The sequence below is a fragment of the Leucoraja erinacea genome, chromosome 6 (genome assembly GCF_028641065.1).
Source record: "Leucoraja erinacea ecotype New England chromosome 6, Leri_hhj_1, whole genome shotgun sequence".
Lineage (NCBI taxonomy): Eukaryota > Metazoa > Chordata > Chondrichthyes > Rajiformes > Rajidae > Leucoraja > Leucoraja erinaceus.
Window position 1 is genome coordinate 12,937,092 of NC_073382.1, and position 22,240 is coordinate 12,959,331.

General features: G+C 44.3%; 1 protein-coding gene across 1 annotated transcript in view; it reads right to left on the bottom strand.

The window, feature by feature from the left end:
* gramd1c (GRAM domain containing 1c) overlaps positions 1 to 22,240 on the bottom strand; it is a 60,326-nt gene that overhangs the window by 28,023 nt on the left and 10,063 nt on the right. Inside the window, exons 2-5 of the mRNA XM_055636633.1 lie at positions 18,851 to 18,974; positions 14,628 to 14,799; positions 11,303 to 11,477; positions 679 to 822 (exon numbers count right to left, since the gene is read on the bottom strand). Of these exons, the coding sequence (XP_055492608.1) occupies positions 679 to 822; positions 11,303 to 11,477; positions 14,628 to 14,799; positions 18,851 to 18,939 (580 nt within the window). The 5' untranslated portion in view covers positions 18,940 to 18,974. The remainder of the gene's footprint in view (positions 1 to 678; positions 823 to 11,302; positions 11,478 to 14,627; positions 14,800 to 18,850; positions 18,975 to 22,240) is intronic.

Genomic DNA, 22,240 nt, shown 5'->3' on the forward strand with positions numbered 1-22,240 from the left:
TTTACATATTCTGATTCACAATTTTCCCCTCTAGGCAGAGATCACCTTCACTGACCATTTTATGCTTTATTTCTCGACTTATTACTGATTAAAGTTTAAAAAAATCAAAAGACTTGGAATTTAACACGACCAACTTCAACTGATGGCGTCACAATGGCTCGGCTAGCAGTGATCAGCTTCACAGAAGATCTCATCCTATATTTGACAAGTTATTCGTGATTAAAGCTTTATAAATGCCAACTTTCACAAGGTTTTTACATATTCTGATTCCCATTTTTCCCCTCCAGGCATGGCTCAGCTAGCAGTGATCAGCTTCACTTACGTTCGCGAACGGCTTGAGTTGGAGGACCATGCCTCCCGTGGGGGCTATGGGTAGGGAACAGGTACGTTGGGGGAGCAGACCCAACCCTGCACTTGGTCTAGTATTCTTTAAAGTTGCAACTTAATGTCTTAACGTTATATATTATAAACCAACAGAGCAAGCATGCCATACACTTTTTTCACTACCATGTCTACCAATGTTGCAACTTACAGGGAGCTATGGACTTGAACCCCACGACCTCTCAGTTTGTTAACATTCGCTGCATTTGTTCTACGCCCACTTTGCTCCCCCAAATGCATCACCTCACATTTGTTGGAACAGTTATCTGTCCCAACTTTACATAAAATTGCAGTTACCTGTAATTTTTCTTGCATTTGCAAATTTCCGTAGAAAGTGAGAGTCGGTGAAGAGAAGCTCAAACATCTTGTCTGCATTCATGTTGAATACTCTATTAATGTAAAGTTTACCCTGGAGATCACTGCACGAGGTTCTCTCTTCAGCTGCACAGAATCAAATGAAAGTCATTTCAGAGTTCCTCAAGAATCCTTTCTTTAACAAAAATCACTGATGTATAATACTTAAATCATCATGCATGGCATTATATTTTAGCTGCATCAAATGTGTGTGTTTTGTTGTATTTCTGGTGAAAATCCACTGCTTTCAATGGGGAAAATTTCTATCATTTTAAATGATTTTGATTAAATTAACACTGTTAACGACTGTTTGCTGTTCGCACAAGTATTTGCACTACTCAGTATCCAACTCATTGGCTGATATAGGGTTGCCAGTGGGAATTTTGTTTGAATGCATATGCATTTTGTATGCGGGTAGTATGTGCATCTTATTTCTCCTACTGCTTTGAGATTGTCAAGAATTTCAATAGTTTTCTTTATTTTATGATGAAGCTTCTGCTCAAATCTATATGCAGGTGGGTAAAAACGGGGACTTTAATTGGGAAACGGTGAGCCAAAAATGTACATTAATGTAACTTTATGCCCAACCATTGAAGAGCATCATAATGCTTTAAGACTACTGATTGACCTCATTGTTCACCATTGGAAAAGCACAAAAGCCTCACAGCCTTGGAGATCTAGTGCTTTTGCATACGAGTGATTTGCACTGGGAATACGAGGCAAATTTCTTATGTACTCATTTTCATTTGTAATTCTGAGAATCCAATCACTCAGAAGCAGGGAGTAGAGATTATTGGCTGAAACCCATGGGAGTCAGAGGGAAAACACGGTTTTAAACTGAGGAATTTGATTTGATTATCAAGCTGGCTCTAGGGGAGAGGCAGTGGGGGAGCGGCCTTGTGAGGGAAGTGCCTTGAGAGGGAAGTGTGAGTCTTTTGCTCGAGAGTCTTGAGGGAAGTGTGAGTCTTTTGCTCGAGAGTCTTCGATGAGGAGACTATACCAACAGCTGGAGAGCACGGGATGTGGTGAACAGATGATGGGCAAGATGAGTCAGTGTGATGCTTGCAGGATGTGGGAGGTCAGGGACTCTGATGGTGCCTCTGGCTGCTACAACTGTGGGAAGTGTGTCCAGTTTCAGCTCCTGAAGGACTGTGTTGGGGCACTGGAGAAGCAGCTGGATGACCTCAGGATCAACCGGGATAACGAGTGTTTCCTGGACAGGACCTACAGTGAGGTTGTCACGCCAGGATACGGGAAGAACGAAGGTGGGTGACTCAGAGAAAGGGGAGTAACTGTGGAGTGCAGGAGACCCAGTCGGCTGTGCCTAATAAAAACAGGTACGCCCTCTTGGGAGCTGTCGGGGACCGCGCTTCCAGTCCGAGCGGCGGACAGGTCGGTGGCTCCAATACTAGAGATGAGACTCGACCGGCGGCACCGACGTCGGGCAGAGCCATAGTGGTGGGTGACTCCATTGTCCGAGGTGCGGACTGGAGATCCTGTGGAGGCAGGCGAGGCTCGAGGATGGTCTGTGGCCTCCCTGGTGCCAGGGTTCAAGATATCACGAGCCAAATTCAGAACATCCTCGAGAGGGAAGGTGAAGAGCCGGCAGTAGTTGTGCACGTCGGCACAAACGACATCGGGAAGAAGAGGAAGGAGGTTCTGCAACACGAGTTTAGAGAGTTAGGAAGAAGACTGAAAAGCAGGACTTCTAGGATGGTTATCTCTGGATTGCTTCCAGTACCTCGTGCTAGTGTGGACAGGAACAGGGAGATAAGGGGCTGAAGGGCTGGTGTAGGGACCACTGGGATCTCTTCTGGGGTAGGGGTTACCTGTACAAATGGGATGGGTTACACCTTAACTGGAGGGGTCCGACGTCTGGCAGGCAGGTTTGCTAGGGCTACACGTGTGGGTTTAAACTAAATAGTGGGGGGTAGGGATTGACAAATTGGGAGTATAAAAATGTAGTTAATGGGGAAGTGAGTACAGGAAAAGTTAGAAAAGATTCTCGAATTAATGGGAAGGAAAGCTCGAGAAAGGATAAGAGAGTAAGGTCAGGGCCAATTGTGAGCCGTGTGAGAGGGGAGGTGACTACCGGTCAAAGTGTTGTATATGAATGCGCGAAGTATAAGAAATAAAGTGGACAAGCTTGAAGCTCAGTTAGAAATGAGCAAGTATGATGTTGTGGGAATTACAGAGACATGGCTGCAAGAGGGCCAGGGCTGGGAACTGAATATTCAAGGGTATACCTCCTGTCAAAAAGACAAACAGGTGGGCAGAGGGGGTAGGGTAGCTCTGTTGGTGAGGAATGAAATTCAGTCCCTTGCAAGGCATGACATTGAAACAGGAGATGTGGAGTCAGTATGGATAGAACTAAGGAATTGTAAGGGTAAAAAGACCCTAATGGGAGTTATCTACAGGCTCCCAAACAGTAGCCTGTATATAGGGTTCAAGTTCCAATCCAATCCAATCCAACTTTATTTGTTAAGCACTTTAAGACAACCAATGTTGACCAAAGTGCTGTGCAGAAGAATAAACAAGACATCATAAACAGACAACATAACAGAACATAACATAACAGCTCACATAAAGCGCAAAAATTACATATGAAATACAACAATAAATTAAAAGACATAAACCATGAGTAAAAATAATAACCACGCAATAAAGCAATCAAAAAAGAAATTAAATCAAGTAAATAAAGTCGACATCTTACCTGGCATCAAAGGCCACAGAGAAGAGATGGGTTTTAAGAAGTGATTTAAAAACAGACAGAGAAGAGGCCTGTTTAATGTGGAGAGGCAGATTATTCCATAATTTGAGTGCCGACACAGCAAAGGCACGGTCCCCTCTGAGCTTACGCTTAGTTTTAGGCCCACTCAGGAGCAGGTGATTATCTGACCTGAGAGAGCGGGCGGGTGTATAAGGGTGTAGAAGCTCAGATAGGTAGGGCGGGGCAAGACCATTTAGGGATTTAAAAGCAAATAAAATAATTTTAAAATGGATCCTAAACTGAATAGGCAACCAGTAAAGTGAGGCTAAAATGTGCGAAATGTGCTCATATTTACGTGTGCCAGTTAAAAGTTGAATCAAGAGTTAAAATTGGCATGTCGTGGAGGTAATGCTACGGTTGTTATGGGAGATTTCAACATGCAGGTAGGCTGTGAAAATCAAGAAAGGGAGTTTGTGGAGTGCCTCTGTGATGGATTCTTAGAGCAGCTTGTACTGGAGCCAACCAGGGAGAAGGCAATTCTGGATTTAGTGTTGTGTAATGAACCAAATTTGATAAAGGAACTTGAGGTTAAGGCGCCATTAGGAGGTAATGACCATAATACGGTAAGTTTTAATCTACAATTTGAAAGGGAGAAGGGTAAATCGGAGGTGTCCGTGTTACAGTTGAACAAAGGAGACTAAGGAGCCATGAGGGAGGGGCTGGCCAAAGTCGACTGGAAAGAGACCCTGGCAGGGATGACAGTGGAACAACAATGGCAGGTATTTCTGGGAATAATACAGAAGGTGCAAGATCAGTTCATTCCAAAGAGGAGGAAAGATTCCAAAGGGAGTAAAGGGCAACCGTGGCTGATGAGGGACATCAGGGCCAGTATAAAAATAAAAGAGAAGAACTACAACACAGTAAAGATGAGTGGGAAGCAAGAAGATTGGGTAAAGTTTAAAGAGCAACAGAAGATAACTAAAAAGGCAATACGGGGAGGAAAGATGAGGTACGAAGGGAAGCTAGCCAAGAATATAAAGGAGGATAGTAAAAGCTTATTTAGATATGTGAAGAGGAAAAAATTAGTTAAGACCAAATTTGGACCCTTGAAGACTGATAAATGTGAATTTATTATGGGGAACAAGGAAATGACAGATGCGTTGAACAGTACTTTTGATCCATCTTCACTAAGGAGGACACAAATAATCTTCCTGATGTACTAGTGGCCAGAGGATCTGGGGTAGTGGAGGAACTGAAGGAAATTCACATTAGGCAGGAAATGGTGTTGGGTAGACTGATGGGACTGAAGGCTGATAAATCCCCATGGCCTGATGGTCTGCAGCCCAGGGTACTGAAGGAGATGGCTCTATAAATCGTGGACGCGAAATGGTGTTCATTTTCCAGAGTTCTATAGATTCAGGATCAGTTCCTGTGGATTGGAGGGTAGCTAATGTTATCCCACTTTTTAAGATAGGCGGGAGAGAGAAAACAGGGAATTATAGACCAGTTAGCCTGACATCGGTGGTGGGGAAGATGCTGGAGTCAATCATAAAAGAGGCACATTTGGATAGCATTAACAGGAGCGGTCCGACTCAGCATGGATGAACATTGTCCCACACCTCCGCTCCACCCGACCCACAGCCCGCGGAGGGTGGCCGTCGGAGAGTGCGGGCTGTCCCGAGGGCTGTCTGTATGAAGTTTGTACATTCTCCCCGTGACCTGCATGGGTTTTCTCTGGGAGTTGCGCTTCCTCCCACATTCCAAAGACGAGCAGGTTTGTAGGTTAATTGGCTTTGGTAAAATTGTCCCTAGTGTGTAGGTCGCTGGTCGACGTGGACCCTGTGGGCCAAGGGGTCTGTTTCCGCACTGTATCTCTAAACTAAACTAAAAATATGAAACAGCTTTGTGAAGGTAGACAAAAATGCTGGAGAAACTCAGCGGGTGTGGCAGCATCTATGGAGCGAAGGAAATGGGCAACTTTTCAGGTCGAGATCCTTCTTCAGACCCCGAAAAGTTGCCTATTTCCTTCGCTCCATAGATGCTGCCTCACCCGCTGAGTTGAGTTTCTCCAGCATTTTTGTCTACCTTTTATTTTCCAGCATCTGCAGTTCCTTCTTAAACAAACATCTTTGTGATGTTAATTTTCGTAATGATGGCAGACTTGTTGCTTCCAGTGCCCAGGAGATGGCGCCGTTCATTGCTTGCTCAAACCTGCCCTTCTGGGTTATCAATTCTGGAATAAAGAGACTGAGATTCTGGTGGAAGTGTCCAAATGTTAACCAAAATCTGTCACAGAATAGGTGCCATCTTCAAATTATTACCAGCAGCCCATAAATAACACCAAAACTGTAAATAGAAAATGCTGGAAGTTCTTGGCAGCATATGTGGAGAGAACGAAAGTTAATGGTTTAGAATCCTTCTGAATGAGAATCATTGACCTGAAACGTTAACTCTGCCCCTCTCTCCATAGATGCTGCTCAACCTGCTGAGCATTTCCAACCCTGTCCCTTTGCGCTTCTGGTTTCCAGCTTCTGTTATTATTCCAGCTTCCGTTATTATGTATAAGACGTTGGTCTTCTTCTTGCATGTGGCGTGAGCAGCCTAAAGTTGTAGGTCAACTTGTTCTATTTGATCTTGTTTGTGCACGTCGAGTTGATTGCATTAGTTGAAACAGGGTGGACCACGTGAAGGTTGCAATCTCCCACCCCAAGACATTGGTGAGACCGCATTTAGAATATTGTGTTCAGCTCTGGGCACCATGTTATAGGAAAGATATTGTCAAGCTTGAAACATAGAAACATAGAAAACAGGTGCATGAGGAGGCCATTCAGCCCTTCGATCCAGCACCGCCATTCATTGTGATCATGGCTGATCGTCCCCAATCAATAACCCGTGCCTGCCTTCTCCCCATATCCCTTGATTCCACTAGCCCCTAGAGCTCTATCTAACTCTCTCTTAAATCCATCCAGTGATTTGGCCTCCACTGCCCTCTGTGGCAGGGAATTCCACAAATTCACAACTCTCTGGGTGAAAATTTTTTTTCTCACCTCGGTCTTAAATGGCCTCCCCTTTATTCTAAGACTGTGGCCCCTGGTTCTGGACTCACCCAACATTGGGAACATTGTGTTGACTGTGTTTTTGTCATTTTTTAAAATTATATGTATGACTGCAGGGAAACAAAATTTTGTTCAGACCGAAAGGTCTGAATGACAATAAACAAATCTAATCTAATCTAATCTAATCTAATCTAATTTTTTCTGCATCTAGCTTGTCCAGTCCTTTTATAATTTTATATGGTTCTATAAGATCCCCCCTCATCCTTCTAAACTCCAGTGAATACAAGCCTAATCTTTTCAATCTTTCCTCATATGACAGTCCTGCCATCCCAGGGGTCAATCTCGTGAACCTACGCTGCACTGCCTCAATCACAAGGATGTCCTTCCTCAAATTAGGAGACCAAAACTGTACACAATACTGCAGATGTGGTCTTACCAGAGCCCTATACAACTGCAGAAGAAAGGGTTCAGAAATGATTTACGAGGATGTTACCAGGACTAGAGGGTGTGAGCTATAGGGAGAGGCTGAGTAAGCTAGGTTTCTATTCGATGGGGCATAGGAAGGTGAGGGGAGATCTTATAGAGGTATACAAAATCATGAGAGGAATAGATTGTGTAGAGTCTTTAACCCAGAGTAGGGGAATCGAGGACCAGAGGACATAGGTTCAAGCTGAAGGGGAAAAGATTTAATAGGAATCCGAGGGGCAGCCTTTTCACACAGGGTGGTGGGTGTATGGAACAAGCTGCCAGAGGAGGTAGTTGAGGCTGGGACTAACCCATCATTTGAAAAACAGTTGGACAGGTACATGGATAGGACAGGTTTGGAGGGTTCTGGACCAAGCACAGGCAAAGTGGGACTACTGTAGCTGGGGCATTGTTGGCCGGTGTGGGTGAGATGGGCCGAAGGGCCTGTTTCCACACTGTATCACTATGACTCTATTCATAATAAAGTATTCATGTATTCATTCATTCATTGCAATCTTTTGCTTCTGAATTAGGTAATGTGGCCAACATCCATGGGTGATATCTGACACAGCACAGTGTTACAGCACAGAAACAGGCCATTCTGCCCATTGGCTGCTTGCTTGCTTCAAGTCGGGTAACCCCACACCATTTCCCTGTCCTTTCTTTGTCACTGTGCAAATATAATTCTCCATAGTGCTGGTCTAATTCTCTTTTGAAAAACTTGATTATCTCTATTTGGGTGGAACTGAGAAGTGGGAAAGGTGTTGCAACATTTATAGGGGTGTATTATAGACCGCCAAATGGGGAGCGAGAATTGGAAGAGCAAATATGTAAGGAGATCGCAGATATTAGTAGTAAGCACAAGGTAGTGATTGTGGGAGATTTCAATTTTCCACACATAGACTGGGAAACACATTCTGTAAATGGGCTGGATGGTTTGGAGTTTGTAAAATGTGTGCAGGATAGTTTTTTGCAGCAATACATAGAGGTACATACTAGAGAAGGGGCGGTGCTGGACCTGTTAGGAAATGAGACAGGTCAGGTGGCAGAGGTATGCGTTGGGGAACAGTTCGGGACCAGTGATCACAATACCATTAGTTTCAATATAATTATGGAAAGGGTCAGAACTGGACCTAGGGTTGATATTTTTGATTGGAGAAAAGCTAACTTTGAGGAGATGCGGAAGGATTTAAAAGGATTGAATTGGGACATTTTGTTTTATGGGAAAGGTGTGGAAAAGAAATGGAGGACATTTGAAGGTGAAATTTTAAGAGTACAGAATCTTTATGTCCCTGTTTGGTTGAAAGGAAAAAGTAAAAATTAGAAAGAGCCATGGTTTTCAAGGGAAATTGGACACTTGTTTTTGGAAAAAGAGAGAGATCTACAATAATTATAGGCAGCATGGAGTAAATGAGGTGCTTGAGGAGTATAAAGAAAGTAAAAAGAATCTTAAGAAAGAAATTAGAAAAGCTAAAAGAAGATATGAGGTTTCTTTGGCAAGTAAGGTGAAAGTAAATCCAAAAGGTATTAATAGCAAAAGGATAACAAGGGATAAAATTGGTCCATTAGAGAGTCAGAGCGGACAGCAATCTGCAGAGCCAAAGAGATGGGGGAGATATTGAACAATTTATTTTCTTCGGTATTCACCAAGGAGAAGGATATTGAATTATGTGAGGTATGGGAAACAAGTAGAGTAGCTATGGAAACTATGAGATTCAAAGAAGAGGAAGTACTGACACGTTTGAAAAATATAAAAGTGGATAAGTCTCCAGGTCCGGACAGGATATTCCCTAGGACATTGAGGGAAGCTAGTGTAGAAATAGCAGGGGCTATGACAGAAATATTTCAAATGTCATCAGAAACGGGAATAGTGCCGGAGGATTGGCGTAATGCGCATGTTGTTCCATTGTTTAAAAAGGGTTCTAAGAGTAAACCTAGCAATTATAGACCTGTTAGTTTGACTTCAGTGGTGGGCAAATTAATGGAAAAGATACTTAGAGATAATAATATATAAGCATCTGGATAAACAGGGTCTGATTAGGAACAGTCAACATGGATATGTGCCTGGAAGGTCATGTTTGACTAATCTTTTTTTTTCTTTTTTTTTTTAACAATACAAATTTATTGTCATTTGAGCCCGTGAGACTCAAACAAAATTTCGTTTCCACAGCCATACAAACAAAGACAATGTCCTACAGACATACACACAATTAAATTCACACAAGCATCCATCACAGTGAACCCACTGTGATGGAAGGCAAAGTCTTATCTCTCCCCTGCTCTCAATTTCTCTCCCGATGTTCAAGCCCCAGGTGGGCGATGATAAGTCCCACGGCCATTTTAGGCCGCGCGGGGCGATTTACATTTTTGATTACCTCACATAATTCAATATCCTTCTTGAATTTTTTGAAGAGGTTACTCGGGAAATTAATGAGGGTAAAGCAGTGGATGTTGTATATATGGACATTTGTAAGGCCTTTGACAAGGTTCCTCATGGAAGGTTGGTTAAGAAGGTTCAATTGTTGGATATTAATGGTGGAGTAGCAAGATGGATTCAACAGTGGCTGAATGGGAGATGCCAGAGAGTAATGGTGGATGGCTGTTTGTCAGGTTGGAGGCCAGTGACTAGTGGGGTGCCACAGGGATCTGTGTTGTGTCCACTGTTGTTTGTCATGTACATCAATGATCTGGATGATGGTGTGGTAAATTGGATTAGTAAGTATGCAGATGATACTAAGATAGGTGGTGTTGCAGATAATAAAGTCGATTTTCAAAGTCTACAGAGAGATTTATGCCAGTTGGAAGAGTGGGCTGAAAGATGGCAGATGGAGTTTAATGCTGATAAGTGTGAGGTGCTACATCTTGGCAGGACAAATCAAAATAGGATGTTCATGGTAAATGGTAGCGAATTGAGGAATGCAGTTGAACAGATGGATCTGGGAATAACTGTGCACAGTTCCCTGAAGGTGGAATCTCATGTAGATAGGGTGGTAAAGAAAGCTTTTGGTGTGCTGGCCTTTATAAGTCAGAGCATTGAGTATAGAAGTTGGGATGTAATGTTAAAATTGTACAAGGCATTGGTGAGGCCAATTCTGGAGTATGGTGTACAATTTTGGTCGCCTAATTATAGGAAGGATGTCAACAAAATAGAGAGAGTACAGAGGAGATTTACTAGAATGTTGCCTGGGTTTCAGCAACTAAGTTACAGAGAAAGGTTGAACAAGTTAGGTCTTTATTCTTTGGAGAGCAGAAGGTTAAGGGGGGACTTGATAGAGGTCTTTAAAATGATGAGAGGGATAGACAGAGTTGACGTGGATAAGCGTTTCCCACTGAGAGTATGGAAGATTCAAACAAGAGGACATGACTTGAGAATTAAGGGACAGAAGTTTAGGGGTAACATGAGGGGGAACTTCTTTACTCAGAGAGTGATAGCTGTGTGGAATGAGCTTCCAGTGAAGGTGGTGGAGGCAGGTTCGATTTTATCATTTAAAAATAAATTGGATAGTTATATGGACGGGAAAGCAATGGAGGGTTATGGTATGAGTGCAGGTAGATGGGACTAGGGGAGAATACGTGTTCAGCACAGACTAGAAGGGCCGAGATAGCCTGTTTCCGTGCTGTAATTGTTATATGGTTATATGATTTAGGGCAGTGAGTTGCAGCTGAGATCGTAGCTAATCGCTGCATTCAAAAAAACTTAATGAAGTGAGTCTTCTACCCCTTTATCTTTCAACTTTCCTTCACCCCTTCATCCATCTTCCCACACAGGATGTAAACTGGCAGGCAGCATGACTCTAAACCACTATCTCACTGCTCTAACGACCCCGGTTCAATCCTCACCTCTGGTGCTGAGTTTGCACATTCTCCCTGTGATCCTGTGCATTTTCTCTGAGCCCTCCAGATCCCTTCCAAATTGCAACGAGGTGCCTGCAATTGGCTGCTGTAAATTGCACCCTGGTGTAGGTGGGTGGCAAAGGAGTTAAAATGGTGCCAATGAGGTGAGAGAACAAATTACAGGTTTGTAGGTAAATAAGGGGGGGGAATGGAACTGATGGGATGGCTGTGCTGAGATCAGCATGCATCTGATGGGCTGAATGGTATCCTGTGTCACAGGAAGTGGTAAATGGGACAGCATAGCAGTGGAAATACTTCCCTCTTCAGTCAGGTAGTTGCCAACACCTTGTCACCGTTCACACACAAATAATAAGTACACAGGCAAAGACTGAATTAAATAAAAGATTGCCAAAGTTCCAGATTTAATAACTTTGACGAATAAAACTCAACAATGTATTTTTCTTCAATTGTTTTTAAATCATTATCCCATACAAAGACATACCTTCTTCTGCTGCATCAGATGTATCGGTCCTGTCTGTGGGAAGCTCTTCATTGCCGTTGAGGTCGAAGGAGGACACCAGTGATGGGGTGGGCAACACTCTTCTGCTGCCTCTGCTAGTCTTCCTCTCTGAACGGGTCCTCTCCCAACTCTCACCTTTGACCTCTTCTCTGGGGGACTGAACAGGAATTAGATACTTTTAAAAAAAAGATGTTACTTGACACAGATAGCACCCAAGCTATGATCCGGCCCATTTTCTAAAGGAGTGCTTGGTCATTTGTGTTCTGGACAGTTCGTGCAAGAGTTATCGCTGCCCACGTTCTCTCCTCACCTCACTCACACCCACAGATCACAACAAGTGCCGTCGGAGAAGGGGGGGGGGGGGGGGGGGGGGGGGGGGGGGGGGGGGGGTGGGGTGCAGACTGTAGTCACGGGTCTCACCGTGAGTGAGAATAAAGTATATCCTAAAAAGGAGCGGGCAACAATGGTTGGAACAAACCGAAATACAAGAGAAAGATGTTGCATGTTGCGTGTTAAAGCAACTTCAAATATTGGACTAATGCCCCTGTCCCACTTAGGAAACCTGAACGGAAACCTCTGGAGACTTAGCACCCCACCCAGGGTTTCTGTGCGGTTCCCGGAGGTTTTTGTCAGTCTCCATAATGGTCGAAAGTGGTTTCCGCTTCTTCTATGTTCCGGCGATTATTTCAAAAAATTGAAAACCGGCAGCGACTAAAAATAGGTTGCCGTTTTAAAAATCGGTAATTTTTTAGTCAAAGCCGGTTGCGATGCTAGTTGAAGGTGGGTGCAGGTGGTTGCCGGAGGTTGCAGGTACCTGATGATGGAGGGACTAGGATTGAGGTGACACAAGGCCTAGGGCATGGAAGTGCGAGAAACTTTACCGAGAAACTCTTTCAACATTCCTTATTCCTGGAACACAGGTGGTGGGGAAAGGCAAGCAAGAAATGGAACATTGGTTGTCCTGGTGTTCACCATGACTCAAGATGCAAAATATGGATGTGCCCCTTATTTGGAGGGCGTGATTCAATTGTTAACTGAAGGGAGCGTGAGGGAGTGGGTTTGGACCAGGGATTCCTCAGTGATGCGAAGATCTCGACAGAGGATCCATTTGGGAATGGGGGGGCCACCAGACACATGGAACTGCAGATGTTGGTTTACAAAAAACAAGACACAAAATGCTGGAGACAGAAAAGGCAGCATCACTGGGTAGTTGACATTTCGGGTCAGCAAACTTCTTCATTCTGATTGTATGGTGGGAGGGGGAGAAAGAAAGCTAGAAGAGAGGAGGGCTAGCACAAAGCATGGCAGGTAATAGGTGAACACAGGCAAAGGGGGTATTTAATAGGCAGTTAGTTGGACAAAGGTCATAGATGAAAGAAAAACCTGTGAGACAAAAGGATGGAAGAGTCCACAGGAAACCATGAAGAAGATTCCCGACTATCCTTTCTCTCTGGAGATGCTTCCTGACCCACTGAGTCATTCCAGAACTTTGTGTCTGTCATTGGTATAAATCAGCAATAGTAGTTCTTTGTTTCTACAGGAAAAATTCTGTTTGGTTGCATACCTTCAGGCCCATTTATGGATATAGACCCCTGGTACAAATGCACAAAGCTTTCCTGTCATAAGTCTTCAAGAAGGAACTGCAGATGCTGGAAAATCGAAGGTACACAAGAATGTTGGAGAAACTCAGCGGATGCAGCAACATCTATGGAGCGAAGTAGACAAAGTGTTCAAGATGGAACTTCAGTCTGAAGAAGGGTTTCGGCCCGAAACGTTACCTATTTCCTTCGCTCCATAGATGCTGCTGCACCCGCTGAGTTTCTCCAGCATTTTTGTGTACCTGTCATAAGTCTGCTGAGTTAAGTGGGTCCTATAAACTTATCACAGCGGTTAGGGAATATGTGATTCTGTTCTGTTCCATTCTGTTTGTAGTTTGTTTGGTTTTGTTTGTTTGTCTTTTTGCACAAAGTCCGCGAGCATTGCTACTTTTCATTTCACTGCACATCTCGTATGTGTATGTGACGAATAAACTTGACTTGACTTGACGAACTTTAATTAAAAAACTGGTGATTCACAAAGCTAACTGTGGATTCTGGGCATCCCTATATCCCCAATCCTACAGACCATGCAGGTTGAGTTAGCACCCAAAGATTAATCTGCTACTGTCCTCACCTGGGACCAGGGCCGGATTAAGACCCATAGAGGCCCTAAGCACTTAAAAGATTTTGGTGCCCCCATATATATGTAATTCAAAATATAAACAGAAATAAACCATAAAATATTTTTTTTATTTTTCAAAATGAAACAAAACTAACAGTAAGATGGAAAATAATGTTTATTTTTGTATACTTCCACTTTATTTATATTTGAAAAGTTTTCTATTTTTTTTAATTGCAAAGTCTTTGATCAGATCTCAAAATTAATCTTACGTAACACATATAAAATCATATAAACCACTTTGAATATTATTTTAGCAAGTTTAAAATGATTTATTTTGTGCCGTAAACCATTTACCATTTCTGTGGTGCCCCCCTTCCCTTGATGCCCTAAGCACATGCTTATTTTGCTTAATGGTTAATCCAGCCCTGCCTGGGACAAATGGATGGATGAATGTGCTCCACACACTGGCAAGTCAAACTTCTCCTTCAGTATCTCCTTAGGTCCCTATTCCCATAGTGGAATTAGGACCATACATCGTCTACATGGACGGTTAAAGGAACAATGAGAAACCATACTTCAAGGAATTTTGTAGCCAGAGGGCAGTTAATCTAGAATTCATTGTCACAGAAGGTTGTGGAGGCCAAGTCAAATTTTAAGTCAGAGATTGCTCGACACATATCGCTGTGTGCACAATTTAACAAGGTCTTTAGAAGATCTTGCAAGTTTGAGCATTTGCCTTGCACCCAACAATTCCTACCATCTTGATCCTGGCATTTTACCCTTTGACGCTCTCTGTCCATCCACAAGGATACTGAACACAGGAGGACAAGCTGGGATTTGAGGGGTAAGATTCCAGTCCTCCACATTGTGGGGAAAATCGAACTCTGTCAGTCTAAGTTAGGAAGATTACAAGACACGAGGGTGGAGATGATTTCCAAAAGAGCAATAATCAAGACCGGACTCTCATGTACATCTGCAGTGGAGAAAGATTCCAGACACATGGCACCTGGGAGAAATGCAGGAACATGGATAATTGGCATTACCTGTTGTTGTAAACTTTGAACAATGGAGTGAGTTTTGTGGCTGGCACGCTGCAAAAATAGAGGAAAACAAAAGATCCAGGGAAAAGAATCAAAATTGTTCTTACCATGGCTGATCCATTATCCCGGGTGAGAGGTGTAGGAATTATAAACACAGTGTCTCCAGACAGAAGTGGGGAACTTGTATCCTGAGCACATGTGCCAGTCCAAGATACTTTCGGTGTACTTGCTTGCATTCCTTTATCATTATAGTCATTGCACACGTCTTTGCCCACAGTTCTAAACAAGAACAATACTGTCATGCATCAGAAAGGGATTCACCCCATCACCTTCACATCCCCTCCCTCCATCACCCTGAATGAATTGTACTGTGAGCGGGCAAGGCCTTTTCTCTTTCAAATGCCCTGTCATTTTAGAATTAAGTGAATATTAGATTTAATGATTTTTGGTCCTTATTTTCTGATTTACTTTGAATTAATGTAGTTTGGAGTAAACTACAATATTAAGAAATGTTTGCATTTTGCTTCTCATTGATTAAAAGATACATTTTTCTCTTTGGTAAATAAAAAAAACAACAGCTAACCAAATCTACATACATTTCTCACAGAATAATTCTCCCAAACGAACAACGCAACAGGAAGGAGGTGACATATCTGTGCTGACAGAGGAAATTAGTGATAGTGTTTAATCCAGGCAGTGGTTCATTAGAGTTCCAACAACACTTGGGGGCATTTAGAATTCAGCAAAAGAGGGACAGGAAATTGATAAAGGAAGAGAAGGTGGAATATTAGAGTAAACAAAGAAAATAAAATTATAAGGAATTCTAAAGGTAAGTAAAAAGGAGCGGAGCAGTGATGGAAAATGTAGGTCCCTTGCATCTGAGACTGGAGTACATAGAACAACATGGAACATGGAACAGTACAGTACAGGAATGGACCCTTCAGCCCAGAATGTTTGTGCCAAACATGATGCCAAATTAAACATCTCATCTGTGTGTACACAATTGAAATCCCCTGAGCTTCCATGTGCCTATCTAAAAGCCTCTAAAATTGTATCTGCCTCCACATGCACCCCTAGCAATGTGTTCCAGGTGCCCACTACTCTTTCGTAAATAATTGTGCGACATATCTCCATTAAACTTTTCATAGAAACATATAAAATAGGTGCAGAAGTAGGCCATTCGGCCCTTCGAGCCTGCAGCTCCATTCAATATTTCCTCTCCTATCTTCCAGCTGTGCCATCTCGGGTAGGTCATTTCCACCCTGGGAAAAAGATTCTGACTGTCTAACCTATCTATGCCTCTCAAAATGTTATACAGGTGCACAACCTTTTATCCGACGATCCAAATAACGAAAACCTCCGAATAGCGACATTTTTTCGGTCCTTGAAGAAAGGTCCTTGAAAACGTTCACCGAGGGCGGCCCGCAGAGGTGACAGCGGAACCTCCGGTCGGTCCTCGAAGACAGTGTATCGTGAGTCTTGCGTGGGAACTTTTTAACAGCGTGCAGGCAGCAGTAGATTGTCGCTCCCTTCAGTTTCACCCCACCTACACCCCTCTGCTTCCCGGCCATGTGTGTGACCCCTTCCCTCCCCTCTCCAGCTCCCCGCTCATTGCACCGGCGCGGGGGCTTTGCACTGTCTTCACGTCGCGATGCTAGCAGCACAGTGCCAGTCACCGGAGACGTCAGGACCAACGGAACACCGACCCCCAGGCCCACTGCAAGCACGGAGATCCCAGATCAGCAACTCCAGCCCAGCCCCGTTCCAACTCCAGAAGAACACGCTCCCCGTATGGGCAGAAGCTGATGGTGTGCAAGAATAACGTCTTGTTCTTGGGGTGGCGCAGCTCGGGCTGTGGGCGAATTGCCACTTGTCGCCATAGCGGCCCATCGGGGAGCGGATTCCTCTGGAGTTGGAGGGGGAGGGGGGTATTGTGCTGTTTGATCGCCCCCTACTATTCCAGGGACAGGGAGACAGGACGTTCACCGAGGGCGGCCCGCAGAGGTGACAGCGGAACCTCCGGTCGGTCCTGGAAGAAAGGGGAACTAAATCCCCATCCATAAAAGAGAAGGTGAGGGTATATTGCGCGGGAGGGTTAATAATTGACAATATGCTGCTACCTGCCCGCTAAGTTAAAAAGTTCCCACGGTAGACACGATACACAGTGTAGGCAGCAGCAGATTGTCGCTCCCTTCAGTTTCACCCCACCTACACCCCTCTGCTCCCCGGCCCTGTGTGTGACCCCTTCCCTTCCCTCTCCAGCTCCCCGCTCATTGCACCGGCGCGGGGGCTTTGCACTGTCTTCAAGTTGGCGATGGCAGCCAGCAGGTCAGTGCAGTCACCGGAGACGTCAGGACCAATTGGACGTCGACCACCAGGCCCACCGCAAGCACGGAGAACCCAGAGACCCACAGCCAACAGCAGCCCAGCCCCGCTCCAACTACAGAGGAACCTGGGTTGCGGATGACGGGGCGGAGCTCGTGGCGTTGTAGGGGCCCATCGGGGAGCGGGTTCCTGTTGGTCCGGATGTCTCCGGCCACCTGCTATCCTCCGGGAACTGTACCGCCCTTGCAGGAGAGTGGGGTTGTTTGCAGTTGCAGAGGGAGGGGGCAAGGGCGGTACAGTTCCCAGTCTCAGCTCCAGTCCAGGGGGGTGGCCGGAGACGTCAGGACCAACGGGACAGCGACCCCCAGGCCCACTGCAAGCACGGAGATCCCAGAGACCCACAGCCAGCAGCAACTCCAGCCCAGCCCCGCTCCAACTCCAGAGGAACACGTAGGGGCAGAAGCTGATGGTGTGCAAGGTGTTCTTGGGGTGGCGCAGCTCGGGCTGTGGGCAAACTGCCACTTGTCGCCGTAGCGGCCCATCGGGGAGCGGATTCCTCTGGAGTTGGAGGGGGAGGGGGGTATTGTGCTGTTTGATCGCCCCCTGCTATCCCAGGGACAGGGAGACACAGCGGCTTTTTAGACTGGTGGGCAATCACTTCCAAAGTTCTGCCCACACAGTCAGTACACCTCTCCTACACTGCATTTCATACAAACATTTATTCTGCAAGAAAAAACGACATTGAAGACTCAAACTCGCAACCGAGTAACTGCCTGGATCAAGGCGCAAACTCGCGACCTTGCGGATATGAGCCGAGCACTCTACCACTGAGCCAGCCATTAAAGTCTACGCTAAAAAATTTCCATTCCCAAGACCGACAAATTCTGAATTACGAAAAGTGTCTGGTCCCTAGGCTTTCGGATAAAAGGTTGTGCACCTGTATATCAAATGTCTATCAAGAGTTTGCACAGGGGATGAAGAAATGGCAGAGGCAAAAAACAGTTACTTTGGGAAAACCTGGTAGACATAGAAGTAAAATGGTTATGGCATAAGGTGTGTTGGCAAACTGGATCCAAAATTGGCCTGAACTACAATGGCTAGGTTTCCACCTGCAATTGATGGGACCAGTGTATGTAATTAATTGTAAAACACATTCAGTTATTACAGTCTAACAGCTATTAGGGGCACTACACTAGCTCTTCAGAAAATGTCAGTGCATTGAGGCTTAAGTACACAGAATAAACTTAAGGAAATAATTTTTATTGCTAACAAAAATCAATTCATCTTCATCAATATTGTCATTTCTTTACTATACTTTAGACTTTAGAGATACTGCATGGAGACAGGTCCTTTGGCTGACCGAGTCCATGCCGACCAGCAATCAACCCGTACACTATCCTATGCCCCAGGGATAATTTTACAATTTTTGACGAAGCCAATCAGCCTACAAACCTGTACGTCTTTGGAGTGTGGAATGAAACCGGGGAAAACCCACGCAGTCACAGGGAGAACGTACAAACTCCATAAAGACAGCACCCGTATCAGGATCGAACCTGGGTCCCTGGCACTGTAATGCCCCTGTCCCACTTAGGAAACCTGAACGGAAACCTCTGGAGACTTTGTGCCCCACCCAAGGTTTCTGTGCGGTTCCCGGAGGTTTTTGTCAGTCTCCCTACCTGCTTCCACTACATGCAACCTCCGGCAACCACCTGCAACCTCCGGGAACTACACGGAAACCTTGGGTGGGGCGCAAAGTCTCCAGAGGTTTCCGTTCAGGTTTCCTAAGTGGGACAGGGGCATAGGCAGCAACTCTACTGCTGTGTCACTGTGCTGCCATAAATGATAAGCATTGGAATTTCCTAACTGCAGGGTTCAACTCATCAATTAACTAAACAAGGCGAGTACTTGATCAGCAGTTGATATATTAAAGACTAAATTTAAACTGATTGGCTAGTAATTAATATAACTTGGTAGATATCAGTTTAGAGTGCAGACTTTTCCTTACCCTGCCAACGGGCCATTCTCATGTGATAATCGGTTATCCATTTCATGTGTATTTACTCCCCGATCTCTGTCGTAATTCTGGTGTACCATGCTACAGGGCTCCAATTAGCTACAGGCCTCACATGCTGGAAACACAAAGAATGTGGAAATGAAATAAAGAACCTGAATCACCACTCAGATTAGGAAACTGACTCCACACTAACAAGGAGTGGAATTATATATGTTCAACTGTTTTGAGAACCTTGACAGAAATGTCGATGTCCATCAATAGATTTAAACCACTTGGTCCCACTTGGACCCTGCACAGTCCACCAGCAGTAAAAGCCATATCAGATCATAAAAAATTGGACAATGATGAATTACCTTCCTTCACTGCATGCATTAAAGACAGGAGATGTGGCAAACACTCAGCAGGTCAGGCAGCGTCTACGGAGTGAGAAACAGAATTAATGTTTCAAGTCAAGAACCTTTCATCCGATTTAAAGTGAGTTGTGACTTATTCAATGACCTCAGGGAAGTTCAATCATTCTGTTCATGAATATGATTAAAATGCATATGTTCTCCCGTCCTAACCCCAAGTGAATCACCAGCATTAAACTGCCAGAACATACTTTCAATAAAATAAAATTAATAACATCAGTATAGATGTCAAAGAATTCATAGGCACAAAAAGCTGGAGTAACTCTGTGGGTCAGACAGCATCTCTGGAAAAAAAGGAACAGGTGACGTTTTGGGTCAAGACCCTTCTTCATAGTGCATCAAAGTGGGAGGTAATAACCAGGGATATTCGCTCCTAATAACAATTCTACCCAATGGGTCAAGTGCATCTATTTAATTGGTGAAATCAGGTTCCAAATTAAACAACCATTGAAAGCTAACCAATATTACAAAGTATTCCAAAGATTCAAGTACATCTACAGAACACAACATCAAACCACGTTGCAGGTACATGGGACATTTGGGACATTAGCTGGTAACAAATGAAAATCTAGATGGACTTATTAGTAAGTTTGGAGATGACAAAATAATTTGTGGATTTGAGGATGATAAAGAAGGTTTTTATAGGGCACTGCTAGAAATAAGCTAGTTGGAAATATGGGCAGAGAAAAGGAAGATGGAGTTTAATTTGGACATGCCATGAACAAAGTTATGCTGACCATCCCTAAATGGTCTCATCCAAATGTGTATGGATCCTATTCCTATGAACCCTCTCAATCACTGATGTGAGAAAAAGATAGCCAGAAAAAGCAACCTACCAGAGGACTGGGAGAAATTCAGAGTCCAGCAGAGGAGGACAAAGGGCTTAATTAGTAAAGGGAAAATAGATTATGAAAGAAAACTGGCAGGGAACATAAAAACTGACTGCAAAAGTTTTCATAGATATGTGAAGAGAAAAAAGATTAATTAAAACAAATGTAGGTCCCTTGCAGTCAGAAACAGGCAAATTGATCATGGGGAACAAGGACATGGCAGACCAATTGAATAACTACTTTGGTTCTGCCTTCACTAAGGAAGACATAAATAATCTGCCGGAAATAGCAGGGGACCGGGGGTCAAATGAGATGGAGGAACTGAGTGAAATCCAGATTAGCCGGGAAGTGGTGTTAGGTAAATTGAATGGATTAAGGGCCGATAAATCCCCAGGGCCAGATAGGCTGCATCCCAGAGTAATTAAGGAAGTAGCCCCGGAAATAGTGGATGCAGTCCGCGAGCATTGCCATTTTCATTTCACTAATTTTTCAAAACTCGTTAGATTCTGGAGTAGTTCCTGAGGACTGGAGGGTAACTAATGTAACCCCGCTTTTTAAAAAGGGAGGGAGAGAGAACACGGGGAATTACAGACCAATTAGTCTAACATCGGTAGTGGGGAAAATGCTAGTCATTAAAGATGGGATAACAGCACATTTGGAAAATGGTGAAATCATTGGACAAAGTCAGCATGGATTTACGAAAGGTATATCATGTCTGACGAATCTTATAGAATTTTTCGAGGATGTAAGTAGTAGAGTGGATAAGGGAGAACCAGTGGATGTGTTATATCTGGACTTTCAGAAGGCATTCGACAAGGTCCAACATAAGAGATTAGTATGCAAACTTAAAGCACACGGCATTGGCGGTTCAGTATTGATGTGGATAGAGATCTGGCTGGCAGACAGGAAGCAAAGAGTAGGAGTAAACGGGTCCTTTTCAGAATTACAGGCAGTGACTAGTGGGGTACCGCAAGGCTCAGTACTGGGACCCCAGCTATTTACAATATATATTAATGATCTGGATGAGGGAATTGAATGCACATCTCCAAGTTTGCGGATGACATGAAGCTGGGGGGCAGTGTTGGCTGTGAGGAGGATGCTAGGAGGCTGCAAGGTGACTTGGATAAGTTGGGTGAGTGGGCAAACGCATGGCAGATGCAGTATAATGTGGATAATGTGGGTGTCATGGTACACCAGTCGTTGAAAGTAGGCATGCAGGTGCAGCAGGCAGTGAAGAAAGCGAATGGTATGTTAGCATTCATAGCAAAAGGATTTGAGTATAAGAGCAGGGAGGTTCTACTGCAGTTGAACAGGGTCTTGGTGAGACCACACCTGGAGTATTGCATACAGTTTTGGTCTCCTAATCTGAGGAAAGACATTCTTGCCAAAGAGGGAGTACAGAGAAGGTCCACCAGACTGATTCCTGGGATGTCAGGACTTTCATATGAAGAAAGACTGGATAGACTTGGTTTGTACTCGCTAAATTTTAGAGGATTGAGGGGGGATCCTATAGAAACATACAAAATTCTTAAGGGGTTGGACAGGCTAGATGCAGGAAGATTGTTCCTGATGTTGGGGAAGTCCAGAACAAGGGGTCACAGTTTAAGGATAAGGGGGAAATCTTTTACGACCGAGATGAGAAAAAAAAATTTCACACAGAGAGTGGTGAATCTCTGGAATTCTCTGCCACAGAGGGTAGTTGAGGTCAGTTCATTGGCTATATTTAAGAGGGAGTTAGGATACTGAGTTGGATGATCAGCCATGATCATATTGAATGGCGGTGCAGGCTCGAAGGGCCGAATGGCCTACTCCTGCACCTATTTTCTATGGTTCTGTGTCTATGTTTCTATATATATATAGGAAACTTTATAATTGCTTTATAATCTGCTTTTATCTGTTGTACCTTCCCAAGCTAGAGTCCAAATTAATCACGCAGCAACTGGTTGATTGTGGCAATGTTATCATTAAAATACAATACAAATACAATTCCAGAGGAGGCGCTGTCCTGAACGGCAGTATGCTGGGACCTCCGATAATAACATCGTGGAGCCGCAGTTCTGTGGAGCGGCCAGCTGCGACGCTGAACTTTACATCCCGGAGCCTGGGATCTCTCGCCGAGATCGCCAGTGTGTGGAGCTCCG